Consider the following 23,277-nt stretch of genomic DNA (forward strand, 5'->3'; position numbering starts at 1 on the left):
TCTACATCTACATTTATACTCCGCAAGCCACCCAACGGTGTGTGGCGAAGGGCACTTTACGTGCCACTGTCATTACCTCCCTTTCCTGTTCCAGTCGCGTATGGTTCGCGGGAAGAACGACTGTCTGAAAGCCTCCGTGCGCGCTCTAATCTCTCTAATTTAGCATTCGTGATCTCCTCGGGAGGTATAAGTAGGGGGAAGCAATATATTCGATACCTCATCCAGAAACGCACCCTCTCGAAACCTGGCGAGCAAGCTACACCGCGATGCAGAGCGACTCTCTTGCAGAGTCTGCCACTTGAGTTTGTTAAACATCTCCGCAACGCTATCACGGTTATCATATAACCCTGTGACGAAACGCGCCGCTCTTCTTTGGATCTTCTCTATCTCCTCCGTCAACCCGATCTGGTACGGATCCCACACTGATGCGCAATACTCAAGTATAGGTCGAACGAGTGTTTTGTAAGCCACCTCCTTTGTTGATGGACTACATTTTCTAAGGACTCTCCCAATGAATCTCAACCTGGTACCCGCCTTACCAACAGTTAATTTTATATGATCATTCCACTTCAAATCGTTCCGCACGCATACTCCCAGATATTTTACAGAAGTAACTGCTACCAGTGTTTGTTCTGCTATCATATAATCATACAATAAAGGATCCTTCTTTCTATGTATTCGCAATACATTACATTTGTCTATGTTAAGGGTCAGTAGCCACTCCCTGCACCAAGTGCCTATCCGCTGCAGATCATCCTGCATTTCGCTACAATTTTCTAATATTGCTATGTGTTTGCACTTAGTCACCTGCTGGCGCTTTAGTTGGGGAGCAGCGGCGGCCTACCTGTGCGTGATGACGAGCCCGGTGTTGTTGATGAGCGTGAGCTGCAGCGGGTAGGCGGCGATGCGCAGCACGGCGGCGGCGCTCGTCTCGATGCCGTCGGACACCTGCAGCGCGAGCCGCGACTGCGCGCCGGCCGGGGCGCCGGGCGACGCCGACGCCGACGCCGGCGGGTGGGCGTAGGCGACGAGCCCGGCGTCCAGGTCGCGCTGCGTGAACGAGTCGAGCGGCCGGCCCGGCTGCAGCGCGCGCTCCACGTGGCCGCCGGCCGCGTCGCGGCTCAGCACGGTGAACACCAGCTCCTCGGGCGGGCTGTCCGGGTCCTCGGCGCGCAGCAGCGACCGCGTCAGCACCTTGCGCGTCCCCTGCGGCACACGGCGCCCTTCTCAACTCTGCCGGCTAGCTCGAGCACGGGGATCAGCTGAGCTGCCAGCACGGGCTGGCCAAAATGAAACTGACCCGCTAAAATTTTCGTGCACCTTAAGGTAGGCGACCCAACTTTCATCAGCCGCACTTGGGGCGGTTGACGTAAACTAGGTTGCTTGTCTTAAAGTGCAAGAAATGCAGTGTGACGCAATGTCCGTCTACTTTTGAAAATCCAAGACTTCACGGAACAATATCGGTCGAGGCTGAAAAAGTTGAGACAAGTGCTTGAAATGATTTGGGGTTTTATTGAAACAAAAAAGTGCACAAAATGACCAACAAATGGTCCCTCGTGTGACACAGAACCAATAATTAACACGACAATTGATGTCTAGCACAGACAATTTTGTTTATTTACTTTATGGGCAGAAGACCTGTAAAGTAATCTGCTTCATTTGCGTGGATTGCTAGTTTTGTCTAACAATCTAGCCGTCTTCAGACTATAAAAATTCTTGATTTTTGTTGGTGCCATTACGGCATAACAACACACATCAAGAACGTTTCAAATTCTTAAGATGGCTAGATTTTTAGCCGAAACTAGTATCCCACCGAAAGAAAGACAATTTCTTGGGCGTTCTTCTCTTCATGGGTTTTCAGTCCCTAACATAAATAAAAGAATTTACAACATATCGCGTATCTCCTGGTTGACAGTGTGTCACAACTAATAATCAAATCACACGGACTGAGGTTGGGGGGACATGTCAGGCGAAGCATGAGGGGTGTGGGGTCCCAGCACTCTATCCTCACCAAACGGTATGCACAAGATATCTTTTATATGTGTAGAATTATGGGGTGGACTGCCATCCTGCATAAAACCGTACCTTCCAGCAGGTGCCTGTTAGGATGATCTGACTCCCTCCCTAACTACAGGTCATTTTACGCACAATTCTCACGAGACGTCACTGATGTCTTGCTGTTCAGCGCCATCTATTGGTCAGTTTTTGCACACCTTTATCGTTTACATAAAACTCCAGGTCATTTCAGGAATATGTTCCAGTTTTCACCTCTCTACCTACGTTTTTCTATCATGAATTTACGATTTTTCAAAAGTTAACGTACTTTCGGGTGATCCTGTTCTTTCTGGAACAGTTACATTTTTCCCATTCTTTGTTTTAAAAATCCCCAAAATGACCAACATTGTAAGACTTTACTCTCGACAATATACTTTCGTAAATATTCACACTGCTGTAAATCGGAAGCAACAGCATGCGGTATCTGGGATCTCCCTTCTTTAAATATAACACTACTTTTTGACATACCATTTACTTACTTTTCTTTTTTCATATATCACAAACGTACGAAATGTCTAAAATGACAATTTTTTTCACATTCGAACGTATTTACTACATACTAGCTGAATATGCAGCATGTCTCAGGTATATGTTACTTCCAATACTGTTAGCCTGTTCCTCCTTCTCCCTCTCTTTGTCAATGTCCTCTATCCTCCTCTCCACCCTCTCCCTCTCCCCTCTCTCTGGCCACCTCCTCTATCCTCCACTGTTTATCTCCATCTGTCCTCTTTCTGTCCAGTTGCTATCTCTCTCGACCCCCCCCCCATCCTTCTCCATCTGTTCCTCTTTATCTATCCATCTGCGCCTTCCTCCTCCCTCTCTCTCTGTCCACCTTTCCCCTCTCTCTCTGTCTCTGTCCATCACCTCTTGTCTTTCTCTCTGTTTACCCTCCTACCCAACTCTCTGTCCATGTCTTCTTCCAAAGTCTCTCACTCCATCTCCACCTCTCTCCTCTTTTTGCCTATTTCCTCCTCTTTCCTTCTTCCTCTCACCTCTCTCTGTCCACCTCCTCAGCTGCCCTTTTCCTGGCATTCCACCTCCATCACTTTGTCCATCTTCTTCTCCCTCATATCTCTGTCCACATTATCCTTTCCCCTCCCTGTCATTCCACCCCTTCCTTCTCCCTTCTCGCTCCACGTGTCACTCCTACCCCAAAATGAGTCCTACAATACTTTTTCCACATAGTAATATGTGTACCACATATGAATGAAATCGATCCAGAGGGTTTTGGAGGACCTTACCTGCAGCTTTTCCACAGTACTTAAATTCTATACTTCACATATATTTAACACATTTCACACACATGAACACACATATTTCAGCTGAATCTCTAGCGAATAGCACCTTGGAGTTTATTTTCACTTAACTCAGTGATTATGACGTCATATCTCCTGAATTATGAGTCATAAAATGATACAATTTTGCAGTTACACTCAACAATATATGTGTGTCTTACCTGCGAAGTGAGTCGAGAACATAGTTAGTAGTACAGAAGTAATAAATTAAATGTTATGCCTGTTGCCGAAGTTTTACTGCATGAACAGTAGTAAGCAATAAACCTATTTTCTCTCATCGTTTGGAGGAGGATTGCAGCAAGCAAAAGTTTCGCAACTGTTCTAAATAATATAGGGAGAGACGGGTAATATAGAATATGTACACAAGCCACGAGAAAATAGTAAGAGTGGACGACCAAGAATGAAGTGCTCGGATTAAAAAAGGGTGTGAGACAGGGATGTAGTCTTTCGCCCCTACTGTTGAATCTGTACAACGAAGAAGCAGCGATGTAAATAAAGGAAGTGGAATTAAAATACAAGTTGAAAGGATAACAGTGACACGACTCACTGATGGCCTTGCTATCCTGAGTGAAAGTGAAGAACAATTAAATTATCTGCCGCGCGGGATTAGCTGAGTGGTCAACGCGCTGAAGTCATGGACTGTGCGGCTGATCCCGGCGGAGGTTCAAATGGTTCAGATGGCTCTGAGCACTATGGTACTTAACAGCTGTGGTCATCAGTCCCCTAGAACTTAGAACTACTTAAACCTAACTAATCTAAGGACATCACACACATCCATGCCCGAGGCAGGATTCGAACCTGGTTCGGACTGCGCGCCTAGAACCGCGAAACCACCGCGGCCGGCACGGGGGTTCGAGTCCTCCCTCGGGCATGGTTGTGTGTGTTTGTCCTTAGGATAATTTAGGTTAAGTAGTGTGTAAGCTTAGGGACTGATAACCTTAGCAGTTGAGTCACATAAGATATCACACACATTTATTTTTAAATTAATTGCTGAATGGAAGGGGCAGTTTAATGAGTACAGAATACGGACTGATAGTAAATCAAGGAAAATCGAAAGTAATGAGATGTAGCAGAAATACGAACAGCGAGAAACTTAACATCACGATTGATTTTCACGAAGTAGGTGAAGTTAAGGAAATCTTCTACAAGGCAGCAAAACAAGCAATGACGGACGGAGCAATGAGGACGTCAAAGGCAGACCAGCACTGACGAAAAGGGCATTCCTGACCAAGAGAAGTCTAGTAATAACAATATCGGCCTTAATTCGGGGAAACAATTTCTGAGAATGTACGTCTGGAGTAGTGAAACACGGACTGTGGGAAAACCGGAACAGAAGAGAATCGAAGCATTTGAGATGTGGTGCTACAGACGAATTTTGAAAATTAGGTGGACTGATAAGGTAAGGAATGAGGAGGTTCTGTGCTGAATCGGAGAGGAAAGGAATATATGGAAAACATTGACAAAGAGAATGGACAGGATGATATGACATCTGTTAAGACATGAGAGAATGACTTCCATGGTACTAAAGGGAGCTGTACGTGGCAAAAACTGTAGAGGAAGACAGAGAATGGAATACAAAAAATGGTTCAAATGGCTCTGAGCACTATGGGACCACTTCTGAGGTCATCAGTCCCCTAGAACTTAGAACTATGTAAACCTAACTAACCAATTATTAACCAACAGCGTTTTTATGTCTCTATTTGAGCTAATGTAGTGATTTTGACGCGGTTTTCAGTTATAGTCTAACTAACGAGCAAATTTTGTAGATATAGAATATATATTACCATTACTCCAGATATGTCGTCCAACCGTAGAAAGTGCTGACCGTGGGAAGCCGAGGCAGATCGCTAGTAGAACTGACAAGTAATCATGTGTACAATCTTTGTATTTACAGTATGACCTTTCACTGTGCGCCGATTTGAATCTTCCTGGCAGATTCGAACTGTGTTCCGGATCCGGACTCTAACGTGAAAAGTTTGTCGATCGTAGTCTACCGACTGAAATATCCTGCGACGACAGGCAGTACTGAAGCTATGAGAGCGTGTCGTGAGCTGTGCTTGAATAGATCACGCAGCAACGCACTTGTCCGCGAAACCCAAAAATATCGAACTCAGCTCCCAGTCCGGCACACAGTTTTAACCAGCCAGGAAGTTACTCTGTGTTGGTAAGAACGGCAAAAACGCTTCAATTTCTGATCAGTTGCTGGTGTTATCTGTTCGGCGAATGCCGGTGTTGTTTTATTACTGTCAACTCACATTAGTCAGTTTATCGGTTCAGATACTACTTTAACGTATTCGTTTTACCAACTGCAAGCATGGCTATGAATTTCTGCCTATCATTTTATAGTGGCAGGTACAGTTGCTGGATTGTGCTTAAGTACAGCAACTAGCGTTGGAAAATGGCATAATAGGCGAAATCGTCAAATAGTGTAAAATTAATAGGAATTACAGATGAAGGCGAAAATTTCACTTCAGACATTATTTACTGGCTACATCTGTGGACTTCATTCCTGGCTACTGTGTGCACCAGAGACGGTATCCAGTATCCAGGGGAAGGATGGTTCTGTTCATCTTGGACATGATGGAACGGTCTTCCTGTTATCCTTCTAAACTGGTTGTGATCTGGGCCTACAATGATGGCTTGAGTGTGAGTGATTTTTCGACAAAGGCAGCTATTTTCCAGCAGAACTTGGAAAGGAATTTTTGAAGAGTAACAGCAGAAAGCAGTAGCTTATACGGGGGTGCTCTTATCGGGAACAAGTAATGGCTGCTGGCCGGTGTGGACGAGCGGTTCTAGGCGCTTCTGTCTGAAACCGCGCGACCGCTACGGTCGCAGGTTCGAATCCTGCCTCGGGCATGGATGTGTGTGATGTCCTCAGGTTAGTTAGGTGTAAGTAGTTCTCAGTTCTAGGGGACTGATGACCTCAGATGTTAAGTGCCATAGTGCTCAGAGCCATTTGATCCATTTGAACCAAGTAATGGCTAACGAATTGGTCTGATTTCTGCTTCTGAGTTGTGAATACGTATGCTGTTCACACGGTATTTCTGTGCAGAGTGTAAACTTACAACCCCCTCTAGAGGAAAAGAAGGAAAATCAGTCATAAGAGATAAATATAGAAGCTCCAAGTGCATAAAACAGCAATAGTATGGACAGAGAATGAAAAATAATTTGCAAGCACTCATAATGATGTAAAGAAATGTAGCTATGAATTTCAGTTTGGAGATTATAATGTATGTACCATGTTTCAGATATCTGATATATTTAACGTACAAAGTAAAAATGTTTCAGGCAGAAATGATCCCTTCATCACGTTCTTGTAATTATTATGCCATGAGGGACAGCGAAAAGTACGCCTGATGGCATAATATTTTTATTCACTTGATAACAGGATCATGTTTTCCAGAAAGAAGTTACGTTTTTAAATTGAATAAATCACACATTAGGATAACTGGTGCGTCATAATCTCCACACTGATACCATGATACACTTGCGGTATGCCTTCGTGACAGATAACGTAAATAATTCAGTTGGCAAGTGTAACGCAAGAAGGCCACTTGGAAGATGGATCGAAATATTTAACCTTGAAATGCGTAAATAGAGTAACAAGGAGAAGGAGAAAATAACTGATTTAAGAAGTTAATTAGAAAAAATGATGGAAAGCTAGAGTTGTGTGCTAACAGAATATGAACAATAAATTATCTAAACTAACTACAGGAAATGTTTCTCAAACGAATGAATACAGTGTGTCCCAAAATAATGTATTCACTCTTTGAAAGAAAATATCTCTTTAATGAATGGAGACAGAAATACAATTATTATGGGTAATAATTTAGAAACAGGTGAAAAACATAACAGTGTTTTCTCTTGTTTCAGGATTGTCAACATACATGGCTTTATCGTTTGAACAACGGAAATGGGTGCTAAAGCGTTACTGGAAAGCCGAGAATTTGAGTGCGGTATGCCGACGTTGGAGAGTTGAAACTGGAACACCACCACGGACAAGAGTAACAATTACAAGAATCATAAATAAGTCTCAAGTCGAAGGAACGGTGCACGATTTGAAGAAGGGACATAGCGGACGAAAGAGAAATTCAACAGACGATGAGAGTATTGATGCAATAATCCAGGCATATACACCATCCCCGAAGAAATCAGTGAGGCAATGCTCTCTTGAAATTGGGATCTCAGAAGCAGTGTGCATAGAATTTTCCGGTCTCACAACTTCAAGCCTTAAATTCCGAGACTTCTCCATGCTCTTAACGAGTATAATCCTGATAGGCGAAACGAATTTTGTGAGTGGTTCATTAACAGATGTGAAGAAGAGAAAAGTTTCCAGGAACGAATTCTTGGTCACATGAAGCGACATTTAAACTTGATGGAACTATTAACCTCCCTAATTACGTGTACTGGGCCAGGGAGTATCCACACGTAACCGAGCAAAGGCATTTTAATACCAGGAGTAACAGCCTGGTGTGGTCTGTCTTATAAAGGGTTAATCGGGCCGTAATTATTTGACAACACTGTCACGGGCGACTCGTACTTGCAAATGTTGGAAATGGTAAGTCCTGGTCGTAGCGTTGTGTTTGGAAATGATGATTATTACTTCCAAAAGGATAGGGTCCCACCTCACTTTCACCTGAATGTGCGGGCATTTCTCAATCGTACTTTCCCTGCCCGGTGGATAGGACGAAGAGGGAGTGTTGAGTATCTCGCTCGATCTCCAGATTTAGCTCCTCTAGACTTCTTTCTGTGGGGTACTGTCAAGAACACAGTTTAGCTGAGAGACCACACACGCTGGATGATCTTAGAGAGCAAATCGAGCAAGCCTGTGAATCTATTCCGTTGGAAACAATGAAGTTGGCATGTCGCTCAGTCGTAAAGCGTTGTCGACGTTTAATTGCGATGGACTAACATCAGTTTGTGCATTTACCACCTTACGTCGGACCATGAGGCCCCTAACACCACTAAATTTATACTTCTAACCCCTTTCATTAAAGAGATGTTCATTTTCCAAGAGGGTTTACATTATTTTGGGACACCCTGTATATCGAAATAAATATAATGACAATAATGCCATACTATTAATACCTTTCATGTATTGAACAGATAAAGTAACAATACACATCTGTGAGATCATCGGAAAAGAGCAATGTACTGCTATAAATTTCTAATGATTTGTACTGAAAAGTATTGTAAAATAAAATCGAAAATGTGTTAAGTATGGAAATCAAGACTGCTGACACAGCGGATTTAAATTGCTGAGCAACTTAAGAACATGGTGCCTCGTATTGGAATGGCTTTAAAAGAGTACATAGTTCAAACAAGAAAAGTGTGGAAATATTGATCTTACAACACAAACTCTTTCGGTACGATACTTCCGTTTTCCTATGCAACCTGTACGTATTGGAGATCCAACAAGAAACAACGGCCTACTAAGAAATTGTTTGGTCCGTGGACGATACTGCATACTAAATCTTTTGTACTTTTTAATCTCTTCATTGAAACTTTTCGAGCTACAGGAAAATACACTCATGCTCAGAAAAAACAGACAACTGTGAGCGACTGGAGATAGGACGTTCCCAGGACATGTACATTAGTATCTTCTGCAGAAGTGATTAGCGTTTCAGTCACCTCGGTTCAGCATGCGTCCTGTTGCCTAGCAGGCACAGGGTCCGCCATGGGCTCTGATAACTTGTTCCATGTGCGATGGCATCGGCGCTATACGGCGCGAATGGCGTCCTGTGGTATAGTAGTCCATGCTGCATTCACCTGGTTCCACAGTTCATCTATGATGGTTGGTACTGGGTCATACCGCTGTACTTGTCGTTTGACCATATCCCACCCATTTTAGATTAGTGACACGCGTGGTGATCTGGCGGGCCAGGGCAAAAAGCTGAAATCCTATGAGACCAAGACGGCACGTGTTTGTGCAGTAACACGTGAGCGTGCATTGTCTTGCTGAAAAATGGCCTCTGGAGTGTCGTGCAGAAAGGTATGGCTACGGGTCGCAGGATGTCATTCACGTAGGTCACACTGGCCACAGTGCCCGGGACATGCACCAGCTGTGGCTCTGAGCACTATGGGACTTAACTGCTGAGGTCATCAGTACCCTAGAACTTAGAACTACTTAAACCTAACTAACCTAAGGACATCACACACATCCATGCCCGAGGCAGGATTCGAACCTGCGACCGTAGAGGTCGCACGTTTCCAGACTGAAGTGCCTAGAACCGCTCGGCCACTCCGGCCGGTGCACCATCTGTGATTTGTGGTTGTACCCAGATGCACTCCACTCCATAAAGCTTTGAGTGGGTGCTGTATGTCACTGTGATGCCACTCCCCCTGTCTGGGCGAACCAAAACGTGGCCATCAGTTTCAAACAAACGGAACCTTTATTCGTCCGAAAACACTATCTGACGCCATTCCTGTTCCCAGTGACAATATTCCATACACCATTGCCGTGTGGCAAGTTTCTGCACATTTTTCAAAGGCAGACGGAGAAGTGGACGACGCGCACATAACCCATGCCGTAAAGAACGACACTGGACTATCACTCCCGATAGTGTACAATGTGTTCTACTGTTGCGCCACAACCGAGACGGACGAACATCTGTCCTGCAATGCCGTTGGGAAGAGGTGTCGATCTTCTTGGGGAGGGGGGGGGGGGGGATGATCTGGATGATGCGACCTGAACCATCTCATGGTGTTCGCATTCCATCCTCTCATGCCAATAATGCACCCTCATTAAATCTCACTGATTTCTTGGAACAGTTCGCGCATACGTATGTGAGGCAATGAGAGCCACAGGCACACTTTACTGGTAGGTGGTGTTACGGCGCGATCCCGATGTTGGCCTTGAACCGCTGGTCAACATGGTTCCAATGCTAATCATTTCTGCAGAACATACTAACGGTCATGTCCTATGAATATGAAGGTCCTGTTCCTAGTCGTTCAAGGTGTTCTGTTTTTTTTTTCTGAACAGGAGTGTACGCAAACATACTCGGGGGCTGAAAACAAGTCGCAAACGAAGCATGACATTAGATCAAACTATGTCATGAAACCCTCATATCACATAAGCAACAACCAAAGCCCCAGAAAATGACGAGTATCACTTAATTACAAAAAATGTCAGCAAGGGGTTGACCAACCAGCGGCACTATAAAACTACAAAACTGTATGAGCCGTGGCTGGCTCGCGTTGATGCCTTGTTCTTTGCCATTTGTCACAATCGAGTAGCGTCTAATTTCTCCCTGCGTTACTGCCATGATGAGTTGCTGACTTGCCTCCATCAGTGGTAGCAGCAGCGCTTATCGATACCAGTACAGCTGTACCATCTTTGGTGTGACCGCTGTATTTCCGGGTGGTGGTGTGTGTGGCAGTCGGTCGGTTGGGACAGAGCAGCGAGGAAGTCTCCACGGCGCGACGTCATGCCGGGGATGCTGGCGGTATGCACGCGCGGTCGTAGTTGTGAGGCGCTAGCTGCGAGAGCTACAAAGTTCGTCGCCCACCGATCCTGGACACCGAAGTTAATTGATCAGTTAACCTGTTATGGAACCTCATCTCCTGTGACATCTCTTCGTTCAGTGCTTTCTGGGCCATTCCTGCAAGCAGCATGTATGGTATCTTGGAGTCGGCGTAATTTTGCAGCCGTCTTCCTGTATGGTGTTTAACTATTGAATTGGTTGATACTTATCAGTGAAGTGCACCAGCGGTATCTTCTGCCTTGTGGCTGTTAGCATTCCAGTTACGTGCCCTGGTCGTTAGTGAAGATTTCCGGCAGTGTGTTTTTCCTAGGCATGTTGATACTGTCCGGCACGGCGTGTACTTCGACAGCCTTTGGTCTTGTTCATACTTTTGAGTGGTTATTGTGTCTTGACTGTATTTAGACGCCAATTTTCAAAACGTAATGAAGCTGTTATCTTCACCCTCGCTGATTTTTCCGTTGTAGTGCTGTTGGTCGGGCGGAAGGGAATTGATTAGGTTGTTGGTGGCTCCTTCAGCCGTCCCTGGGTCAGGGTGCCATTCGATTATTTAGTATTACGCTTGGCTGCCTGTTTCACCCCCTCAGGCCGACCCTTTGAGCATTTCCGAGCACCACTGTTCTGTTGTTATAGTTTGTGATTTTCTTTTAATCTCAAGTACTGTGCAAGGCCTTCAGCCGTCTATTAATTTAGTTTGTTTTAATGTTAATATAGGGCCTTCAGCCATCTTAAATTAAAACTTTGAAGATTCTTACTTAAACTAATTTTCTTAAAGAACAGGTGATTTTGCCCATTCGAAATCCTTATTACACTCCTGGAAATGGAAAAAAGAACACATTGACACCGGTGTGTCAGACCCACCATACTTGCTCCGGACACTGCGAGAGGGCTGTACAAGCAATGATCACACGCACGGCACAGCGGACACACCAGGAACCGCGGTGTTGGCCGTCGAATGGCGCTAGCTGCGCAGCATTTGTGCACCGCCGCCGTCAGTGTCAGCCAGTTTGCCGTGGCATACGGAGCTCCATCGCAGTCTTTAACACTGGTAGCATGCCGCGACAGCGTGGACGTGAACCGTATGTGCAGTTGACGGACTTTGAGCGAGGGCGTCTAGTGGGCATACGGGAGGCCGGGTGGACGTACCGCCGAATTGCTCAACACGTGGGGGGTGAGGTCTCCACAGTACATCGGTGTTGTCGCCAGTGGTCGGCGGAAGGTGCACGTGCCCGTCGACCTGGGACCGGACCGCAGCGACGCACGGATGCACGCCAAGACCGTAGGATCCTACGCAGTGCCGTAGGGGACCGCACCGCCACTTCCCAGCAAATTAGGGACACTGTTGCTCCTGGGGTATCGGCGAGGACCATTCGCAACCGTCTCCATGAAGCTGGGCTACGGTCCCGCACACCGTTAGGCCGTCTTCCGCTCACGCCCCAACATCGTGCAGCCCGCCTCCAGTGGTGTCGCGACAGGCGTGAATGGAGGGACGAATGGAGACGTGTCGTCTTCAGCGATGAGAGTCGCTTCTGCCTTGGTGCCAATGATGGTCGTATGCGTGTTTGGCGCCGTGCAGGTGAGCGCCACAATCAGGACTGCATACGACCGAGGCACACAGGGCCAACACCCGGCAACATGGTGTGGGGAGCGATCTCCTACACTGGCCGTACACCACTGGTGATCGTCGAGGGGACATTGAATAGTGCACGGTACGTCCAAACCGTCATCGAACCCATCGTTCTACCATTCCTAGACCGGCAAGGGAACTTGCTGTTCCAACAGGACAATGCACGTCCGCATGTATCCCGTGCCACCCAACGTGCTCTAGAAGGTGTAAGTCAACTACCCTGGCTAGCAAGATCTCCGGATCTGTCCCCCATTGAGCATGTTTGGGACTGGATGAAGCGTCGTCTCACGCGGTCTGCACGTCCAGCACGAACGCTGGTCCAACTGAGGCGCCAGGTGGAAATGGCATGGCAAGCCGTTCCACAGGACTACATCCAGCATCTCTACGATCGTCTCCATGGGAGAATAGCAGCCTGCATTGCTGCGAAAGGTGGATATACACTGTACTAGTGTCGACATTGTGCATGCTCTGTTGCCTGTGTCTATGTGCCTGTGGTTCTGTCAGTGTGATCATGTGATGTATCTGACCCCAGGAATGTGTCAATAAAGTTTCCCCTTCCTGGGACAATGAATTCACGGTGTTCTTATTTCAATTTCCAGGAGTGTATTTTTCAGGCTTTAAGCCTCGATTTGTTCTATGTTCTGTATGTGGCCTTCAGCCGAACTTTACGTGAAATATTTTAAGATAAGGCCTTCAGCTGTGTTGTTTTTGAATGCTTTTAAGGGCATGTGTGATTAAGTGTTTTAGGTAAATGAAGATTGTATGTTCAGTGCAACTGACAGTAACTGACTTTGGTCCCTTTCCACTATTAAATCCTGATCCGCTGTGTCCTGCGAAACCAGATTTTACTGTGTCCACCCAGTGCTCGAGTTCGAATCAGCAGCTTGGGTGATGACCGAACCACAAGTAGAAAGAATCGGCGGACCCACCACTAGCATCAAGACTACACTCACCAAGCCCGCATCTCGTGGTCGTGCGGTAGCGTTCTCGCTTCCCACGCCCTGGTTCCCGGATTCGATTCCCGGCGGGGTCAGGGATTTTCTCTGCCTCGTGATGGCTGGGTGTTGTGTGCTGTCCTTAGGTTAGTTAGGTTTAAGTAGTTCTAAGTTCTAGGGGACTTATGACCACAGCAGTTGAGTCCCATAGTGCTCAGAGCCATTTGAACCTACACTCACCAACAAACAGTGTGTCGGTGTACAAGGCAACAGAGACGAATCATATAATGGGAACTTATGGCCATCTGAGAGCAAAATTCACCCTCCAGGAGTCGCCAGAATTCACCGTCATGTAGGAACTACAAGAAAACAGACGTCCAAGATAGTTTTTGTACATCTACTGGTACCAACTGCCTGGGGATAGAGCAATGTTTGAGACACTAAAAAAAGGAAAAAAATGATACACAACAGTAAACGGTCAGAGAAAGGAAGGAAACTTGAGTTGTAACGTTCCATCAACGACGAGGTCACTCTAGACTATGGTTAACCATGGCGTGCCAAACTGCACGTGAACCAAGCGTGCGAGTCGCATGAGCGCCAACGCTCAGTCTGTCTGTGCTTTACTCGGTTCTTCTCGAAGGTACTCGGTAGAGCTCGACATTTCACTTAATACTGCGGTGTGGTATTTATTCGCTTCAGTTCGCCAGAATAGTGGTGTCAGCGCTGTTAACCGTTCGCTATTTGTTTCTGGTATGAAGGACGTCCACAGATCCATTGACTGTTTGCGCAAAAGAGGCACTCTAGCGACCAGTCACAAGCCTTTAGGAATGAATGGAAATGGCAGAAGAGAGGCTTGGAAATTCTCAGTATCTATGATGTCTAAGATGGATTCGCATAATCGACGGGTACTGCTGATTTGCTCTGAAACAACATTCCAATATACGCAGAAAGCATTTAAATATTTACTTGACGATTACAACGAACGACAGCCGGGGTTCATTGTTCCGTACATCAAGAAGCAATTTGTGCTAAATTGCAGACGTGGAGCACGTGAAGGAACTGGTGATAGGAATAGTAAGACTTATGTACTCACACGCATTATTCCTCTGTCATTCGCAACAGTTTCCTATGGAACTGTATGAAGAGTATGGATATTTTTTTGTCTCACTGCAAAGTACGTTTGTTAAGTCAAGGAGCATCCAATATTGTATAATTTATGAAGGAAAAAGAAGAGCAGGAACGAAAATTTGAACTTCTGGAATAGACTACAGATCTCACATTTGTAAGTATACTTCATTATACCCTGCCCACAGTAAGACACTGCAAGGTGATAAACAAATTATTTCTGATTTGATGAGGGCGCAAGTATAAAAGAAAATCGCGTCGTAGAAAGGACAAATTGTGGCAAACACTGCCCATTTCCCCAAGCTCACTGCCGTAGGGAAAAGAAAAGAAGAAAAGCATGTGAATTTAGAAAAATTCATTGAGGTTTTGAAAGAATTACAAGGATAGTCTCGTAACGTTTTGAGGACACACCCAATCTTCCATATATTTTCGAGCTTATGAATGGTGGGCTCCATGTGGTTCCCAAGCCGTGCAGCGACCCTAAACCACAAAATTACCATATATGCAGCAACCAGTCGCAAAATCATGTTTTATTTATTCACTTTTGCAAATCGACTTCTACCAATATGTGCCCTGAGTAGTAATACTTGAAGCGAGTATTACTACTCAGGGCACATATTGGTGGAAAGCACCGACGATGGCTGTTAATCAGTTGAAATCGATTTGCAAAAGTGTATAGATAAAACATGATTTTGCGACTGGTTGCAGCATATTTGTTAATTTTATTTTCGAGCTGTTTCCGAGAGGGTGTGGCGTTTCACCTGAAAGCGCCACTGTGCATGTGCAGATGTAACTGATGGATTTGCAAAGCTATTTCAGTTTTAAAGACAAAGCCTTTAAACCTGTCCAAGACGTCTACATTGCTTTCCTGAGGTAGAGTTCCATGTCTCCTTAATAAGGCTGCAGAAGTGCTACAAGATTTCGATCAATATACTTATGTGAAAGATTCTTTTCGAGTACGAAACTAAATAAAGTCAATATCACGCGGCACTCTGAGTGTCTCAGTGAAATTGTCTGCGACTGTCCGTATGCCAACAGATCGTACCAGATAAAAATTATATTGTCTTTAGTGTTTCAAAAATAATTAAATAATACTAAAAATTTGTTTTGCTTTTGATCTCTGTTATTGAGAAATGTGAGGTATAAAACTAAGTTTTATGGAGTGTGACTACACTGACTTTAAAAGCAGCATGTTCTCAGTTTCTCCTTCTTGCCCCACGCCATGCTGAGACAATCTGCAGTGATAGTGCGGGAAATGTGCATTGAGGTTGACCGCTACGGCATTTGTGCCAGGGCATGGCATGCGAACCGAATACTTGGTCACCCCTGTTGTAGACGGAGGCTTAATCAGGGGAAGGAAATCGACCTTGTCGTTTCCTAAGGAAAGTCCCTACATTTACCTTAAGCGATATAGGTTAACCTGGGAAAACGTAAATCTAAGTGCCTCGACAGAGATTTAGACCGCCTTTCGAATGCGATCCTAACATATTATCGCTGCGCCACCTCGCATAGTATCAACAGCTAAATGAGAACAGGAACGATAAGAAGCAAAAGAAACATCAAGTTTTTTGACACTGTCCTGACAGTGATTTTTCTGCTATTTTTTCTTGCTTTAAGAAAACTGTCGGTATACAATAATGACCAAAAAGTAGATCCCCAACATATACATTTTTCTGCCCTTCTAGAGATGAAAAAAATTGCCCTGTTTTCGTCGAAGGACCTGTGGACACCTTTCCAGTGTTGTGGCACATGACACTGGGCAACGTACAAAAAGGTCCGACTTGCTGTATATCTATATAATCAGAAGTACACGACATGCAACCTGTCCACAAATTCCCGCCAGTTGACTGTAGGTTTATATATCTGGCTAACTTAAGTAATTAATTCTTATCGTTTGCTACCAACATTTACTCCGAATGAATAATATTCTCTCGCAGTCGGCGGCTGAGAATTCCTTTGGGAGTAACGAGATGCTCTCTGAATGCAGAGAATACGACGGGCGAATTCTATAGAGCTACAGATCAACGAAGAAGATCCCAACTGGGAATATAGTTTCTAGTACTAGCGACTTAGAATTTTTCTTTCCTAAGAAATGTAATGCAGGTTATCCCCCAACTTCTCATGGGAGTTAAACCTTGGCGCTCTCGATTCTACTGATGTGCTGGAAATGCGATGTTGCCATAGAGTATGGTATATCTGCCTATACAACATATTGCCGTGTCAGAAATCAGTTCTTGTTATGCACACGTCTGTGTTTTGGTAGTACAATGCTTGGAAACAAAAGAAAGGAACCATCAAAAATTACTCTACAAAGAATATTTAGAAACAACTCATTTTTCTTTGCTTATTCTCCGATTCTTCTGCATTCTGTCAGCCTAGGGCGCAGGTTGTAATTTAATTACTGTAGTTTTATTTCCATGCTCAATAAAGCAACCTGTCTAAGACCTGGTCCGTTCATAATACATGCTTTCCTGTGTATGTTCCCGTTCTTTGTTCCTCATGCGTCGCTGAGAAAAATGTGTACACAATTCTCCTTAACTGCCTTCAGTGTTAAGCACATTGCCAAATCTGTTACATGCAGATTACAATGTTCGAGTTTTTCAAAATCTGCAGTAATGGTCCCGACCAAATTTGCGGACGTATGTGGGCTGATAATATGAAGACAGTTTCGAATCTTCTACGGCTTTTGTGATTTAGTGTGGACCGTGAGAGAATTAGGTGACGTCTTGGATGCTTCAAAAGAAATGAAAACGTTTCTAAAAACTGTAAGAATGACAGAGAATTCACTCTTTGCGCATCAGTATGTTCTCTAAAAGAGATGGATGATCTGTAGTAAATATTGATCACTTGTGAGGTCGGATAGTCACAACAGACTGTTTGGTGGCTGACCATACATTTCTTTTCCTGGCGTTATACCGAAATCGTTGGGGATTTCGACCCGGCGAGTTTTGCTTATTTCCTTCTTCCTGAGATCAGATGTAATTTCTAACGCCACAAAAACAGTATAAGTGTCGAGTATGCTACATTTCTGTACATGGTTTAAACCTATTCTCTGTGTTGTATTAAGTGTTTGTTGTGTTTCTGAGACGGTGCTACGATACTACATCAGGGTCCGCCGCAATGAGTGTGGGAAACCACCAAAGAATCACCCGTCGGATGCCAGTGTATCAGGCTTACAGTCTACATCCCGGTGAGTGGATTCGATGGATATCTCAGTTTGCACGTCTATCTAACGCACTAAACCTAACCTCGACACACTAGACGGCCGTTGTGGCCGAGCGGTTCTAGACGCTTCAGTCCGGAACCGCGCTGCTGCTACGGTCGCATGTTCGAATCCTGCCTCAGGCATCGATGTGTGTGATGTCCTTAGCTTAGTTAGGTTTAAATAGTTCTAAGTCTATGGGACTGATGACCTCAGATGTTAAGTCCCATAGTACTCAGAGCCATTTGAACAATTTGAACGACGCATTAAATATTAAATCTCTGTTGGTTTATCATGCCTAGGAGACTTATTCAATGTCAATAAACTTCACTAACAGCCGTATACTTCAAGATATTTTATTTTATTCTGAAACCAACCAGCTACGGCAATACATGTTGCTATCTTCAGGTCCCATACGCTTTTATCCAAATAAACTAACTTACAGTACAGCGCCATAAAACATTGAACATTGTGAATTCCGATAGCAGCTTTCTGTCACATCTTCATATGAAACATTTGTATAACGATTGGAATTCACGATATCCAGTATTTGAGGGCGCTGTACGATAAGCTCGTTTATTTGAATAAAAGCGTATGGGACCTGAAGGTGGGAAAATAAATTGCCGAAACTGGTTGCTTTCAGAATAAAATAAAATATCTTGAAGTATACGGCTGTTGGTGAAGTTTCTTGACATTGAATAAGCACTAAATATTATATCGTAGAAACAGGTCTATGAGGGATGAATACGTAACTGGTCGAACATAATACCATGATATACTTACATGAACAAATTAAGTCTATAACAACTGACAGTTTGTTGGTGTGCTTTACTCCCAATAAGTGTTAACCATGACGGAAGTTTTGTTATTTATTTTCGAAGTGAAACGTGGCTGTATTTGTTAGTGTCGTGTTATAGCTCCGATGATCGAATACCGAATGATTCCGTTTAAAAAGTTGTTGCTTGATAAAAGTTACATCTTAACGTCCTGACGACTCCGATTTCATTAGAGACAGAGGATGAGCTACAGCGGATAAGGACCTACCAGGGAAACAATCTTGTTCTAGTCTAAATATTCATCAGGGTATTTCCGTGAAGTGGTTTAAGAAACCAAAGAAATCTTCAAGGAGAATAGTCGGACGGGATTTGAATTCCTCTCCTGACCAATACTAGTCCTGGATCTTTGCGTTGTAACAGTACATAATGTCCTAAGGTAGCTACGACTGCATATATAATGATACCAATTTTAAGTAGAGAAAAGGTAGACTGGCCTTTAATGCCCCGCGAAGTACTAGGTCATTGCTAATGGAATACTGTCTTGGATGGTAGAAGAACTGGATAGGAAAGCGGGCTTCTCTTTTCAAAGTAACAGCCAAGCATTTGCCTTGATCAGTTCAGGGAAAACATGAGAAATCTACTCTGAAGAACAAAAAAAAAAAAAAACTGGTACGCCTGCCAAATATCGTGAAGCGCCCCCCCCCCCCCCCCCAAGCACTCAGAAATGCTCACGATGTGGTATGGACTCGACTAATGTATGAAGTGGTGCTGGAGGGAATTGACGCCATGAATCCTGCAGGGCGGACCATAAATCGTAGGAACACGAGGTGGTGGAGGTCTCTTCTGAACTGGGCGTTGCAAGTCATCCCAGATATGCTCAATAATGTTCAAATATGGGGAGTCTAAGAGTGTTCCTGTAGCCACTCCGTAGCAATTCTGGACGTTTGGGATGTCGCATTGTCCTGCTGGAATTGCCGAAGTCCGTCGGAATGGATGCAGGTGATCAGACAGGATGCTAACGTACGTGTCACCAATCATAGTCGTATTTAGACGTATCAAGGGCCCCGTATCATTCAGACTACACACGACTCATACCATTACAGACCCTCAACCAGGCTGAACAGTCCCCTGTTGACACGCAGGGTCCATGGATTCAGGAGGTTGTCTCCATACCCGTACACGTCCATCCGTTCGAGATACAGTCTGAAACGAGACTCGTCCGACCAGGCAACATGTTTCCATGTCGGTAGGAACGAGTCCAGGTGAGGTGTAAAGCTTTGTGTCATGCAGTCGTCAAGTGTACACGAGTGAACTTTCTGCTCAGAGAACCGATATCTATGATGGTTCGTTGAATGGTTCGCACGCTGACACTTGCTGATGGCCCAGCATTGAAATCCGCAGCAATTTGAGGATGGGGTAGCACTCCTGTCCCGTTGAACGATTCTCTTCAGTGGTCGTTGGTCCCGTTATTGCAGGATCTTTTTCCTGTCGCCGAGATGTCAGATAATTGATGTGTTACCGGCTGTTATAGGCGTTGTCAATCCCAGCGCCGTATTCTGTCTGTTTACATATCTCTGTATCTGAATACGCATGCCTATAACAGTTTCTTTGGGGCTTTAGTGTGTATGGTCAATGAAAATTTGAACACATACTGAATGCGAGTCCAGTAGCTAAGCCAACGCACCATCTAACTCGATGACAGTTTTAAAAAACGAAAGGGCAACTGGAAAATAGAGACACTCAAGGAATGATCAAACTTGAAATATTGTTCGCATATTACATACTTTTTGTACTTTATATGGCCACAGAGTGTCATACGTCTATGGAAACCTAAGGATAACAGTTTCATTATCTTGTATAGTCTCCCCGAATTCGGCAATAGTACAGGGAGAGGACCATAGGACTCGTGAGAGTGCGCGGGATCGATGTCTGGGCCACTGTATCTAGACTAGTGCGTACGTGTTTATCTTCCTTGCCCAGAGTGGGCAACTGGCGTATGCCGACTTAAGCGGAGAGGTAGTGCTGAGCGGGGCAGTCGTGTGATGGAGGAAGAGCGGACAGTACCTCTGCTCATAGGTTAGGTGTGGTACTTGGTCATATCGCCCTCTGTTGTGGCCAAGCGGGAGTCTTCTACTTGAGGCCTTTGTTTCTGGTGCATTTCCGGCAGGCCAGCCTAGTTGTTAACTTCGAGAAGGGCCTTACGGAGGAGCTGGTCCCTAGCGCGTTAACTATCATTGGCACACAACACCGACGGCTATGAAATCGTTATTCCACACCGGTCACAAACGAAAATTATTTTGGTGAGAACCTTTTGTTAAACATTGTTGTTGGGATTTTACCGGAGATTGGCATTGAACTTTTAACTTACTGCTATCAGCCTCGATAGACATTTTGTACTTGTAGAATGAGATTTTCACTCTGCAGCGGAGATGCCAGCGAAAGGCAAATGTCCCGAGTTCGAGTCTCGGTCGGGCACACAGTTTTAATCTGCCAGGAAGTTTCATTTTGTACTTGTGTTCAACACCGTCGTTTATTCTGAGTGATAACGTAAGGGGAAGAATTGCCAATACTTGAACCACCGACAGAGTACGAGATTACTTCTAACGGGGATTCTGAATGTCCTGAACCATGTACATCACAAGATCCAGAGTTTCTTCCAAATATATCATCAACTGATGATCCACAAAAAGATGAGTTAAGTGATCTCATTAGAGATTTGGAGCTCTCTAAAGGAAAGGCTGAGATTTTAGCATCACGATTGCAGCAGCGCCAATTTCTGGAAAGCAATGTAAATGTTTCATTCTAGCAAAGAAGAGAGCAACAACTCACTCCTTTCTTTAACATTTAAGACAGTCTTGTGGCATGTGTAGACATAAATGGTCTAATGAAGGCTCTGAGAATTAATTAAAACCCTGATGAGTGGAGACTCTTTATTGATTCGTCAAAGTTGAGCTTAAAAGCGGTGCTTTTATATATTGGCCATGAGCCTCCTTCTATTCCATCTGGGCATAGTGTGCATATGAAAGGGTCATACCAAAACATGAAAACTTTTCTAGAAGCCATCAAGTATAATTACTCTCAATGGCAGATTTGTGGTGACTTAAAAGGGGTTGCACTGCTATTAGATATGCAGTTAGGGTGCACTATATATTCATTCTTTCTCTGTGAATGGGATTTCCTAGCTTGTGCATCTCATTAAATCAAATATGAGTGTCCCACCAGAAAATCTCTTCAACCAGGTATAAAGAACATTAAGAATGAGACTCTGGTAGACCCTAGAAAGATTCTGCTTTCGCCCTTGCACATCAAGTTGGGTCTCATGAAAAACTTTGTTAAGAGAATGAACAAAGATGGTGACTTGTTTAAGTACTTAAGGCGAAAACTGCCTTACTTAAGTGATGCCAAAGTATTTATCTCTGAACAAAATTTGAAATTGTATGTGCTGTACATATGGACATTTCACGTTTGTAATCCTTTATATATTTTTATGACCAGTTAATTTTGTGCTTTATATAGTTCTGGTACAAAGTAGACTTACAAAGTATTTTCATTCATGTAATATTATCTTCATTTTTTCTTAATATTTTACTTTTCTACTTCCAGAATGGCACTGAAATTTATCAATGCATAACACATAATTCAAGTAATTATTCACTTAAAAGTCGTTGTGCTGAATCTTGGAGCGTGAATACATATTTAGTTAGTGAATTATTTATAAAAATGTAGATAATTTTTTTAAAAATAACAAGAGGTAAATATTTAGGAAGATGATGATTTTGTATCATTTTATACTGAAATAAAAGTAACTAACTCAAAATCAAGCAGTTTACACGTTTTCACTCCATATTTGTTGTTCATTGTAACTGTCGAATTCATCTAGAATGCACTACCGTATAGCAGTAGAAGACAGTCACTCTTGACAGAGTCCACTAATGAACGATGGAAATATGGCTACGGAGAAAAATAATGGTATCTCCAAAGAGATCAAGGAGCAGTGTATTATCATAACAGTAACGCAAAATAGGAAAGTGAAAGTTTTTGGGCTTCCATTTGGACAGAAGAACAATGTCTTGAAAGGCGGATATAAGATGGACATAAAAAAACAATACACGAATAATAGAAAGTATTAGAATTAAACCAGATGACGATGAGGAAATTAAATTAGAAAACGAAACACTTAACGTTAAGTTTTGCTGTTTGGGCAGAAAATAACTGATAATAGCCAAAGTATAGAGGATACACAATGTAGACTGACAATGATAAGAAAAGCGTTTCGAAGAAAGAGGTGTTTGTTAACATAGAGCACAGATTTAAGTTTTAGGAAGTCTTTGCTGAAAGCATTTGTACGAAATGTAGCCATGTATGGAGGTGAAGCACAGACAATAATCTGTATTGACAAGAAGAAGCTTTTGAAACTTGGTGCTACAGAAGAATGCTGAAGATTAGATGGGTAGAGCACGTAACTAAGGAGGACGTACTGAACAGGAATGAAAACAAAAGAAATTTGTCGCAGAATCTGACTAGAAGAACGGATCACTAGATAGGACACATTCTGAGAACATTTTGAGACATCAAGGCATCACCAAATTAGTGTTGGAGGGAAGTGTGGGGTGTAAAAATCGTAGAAGACCAAGTGATGGATATAGTAAGCAGATTTCGAAGGATGTAAGTTGCAGCAGTTATTCAGAGATGAAGAGTCTCGCACAGGACAGTACAGCATGGAGAACTCCACCAAACCAATCTTTGGATTGAAGACCACAGTGAAACAATCAGATTTGCAG

The 23,277-nt window shown here is 43.9% G+C and overlaps 1 protein-coding gene across 1 annotated transcript in view; it reads right to left on the reverse strand.

The window, feature by feature from the left end:
• Positions 1-23,277, reverse strand: part of LOC126188743 (chondroitin sulfate proteoglycan 4) — a 589,355-nt gene that overhangs the window by 329,349 nt on the left and 236,729 nt on the right. The window contains exon 8 of the mRNA XM_049930352.1: positions 845-1,206. Coding sequence (XP_049786309.1) covers positions 845-1,206 — 362 coding nt within the window. The remainder of the gene's footprint in view (positions 1-844; positions 1,207-23,277) is intronic.

Source organism: Schistocerca cancellata, chromosome 5, assembly GCF_023864275.1.
Source record: "Schistocerca cancellata isolate TAMUIC-IGC-003103 chromosome 5, iqSchCanc2.1, whole genome shotgun sequence".
Classification (NCBI taxonomy): Eukaryota; Metazoa; Arthropoda; class Insecta; order Orthoptera; family Acrididae; genus Schistocerca; species Schistocerca cancellata.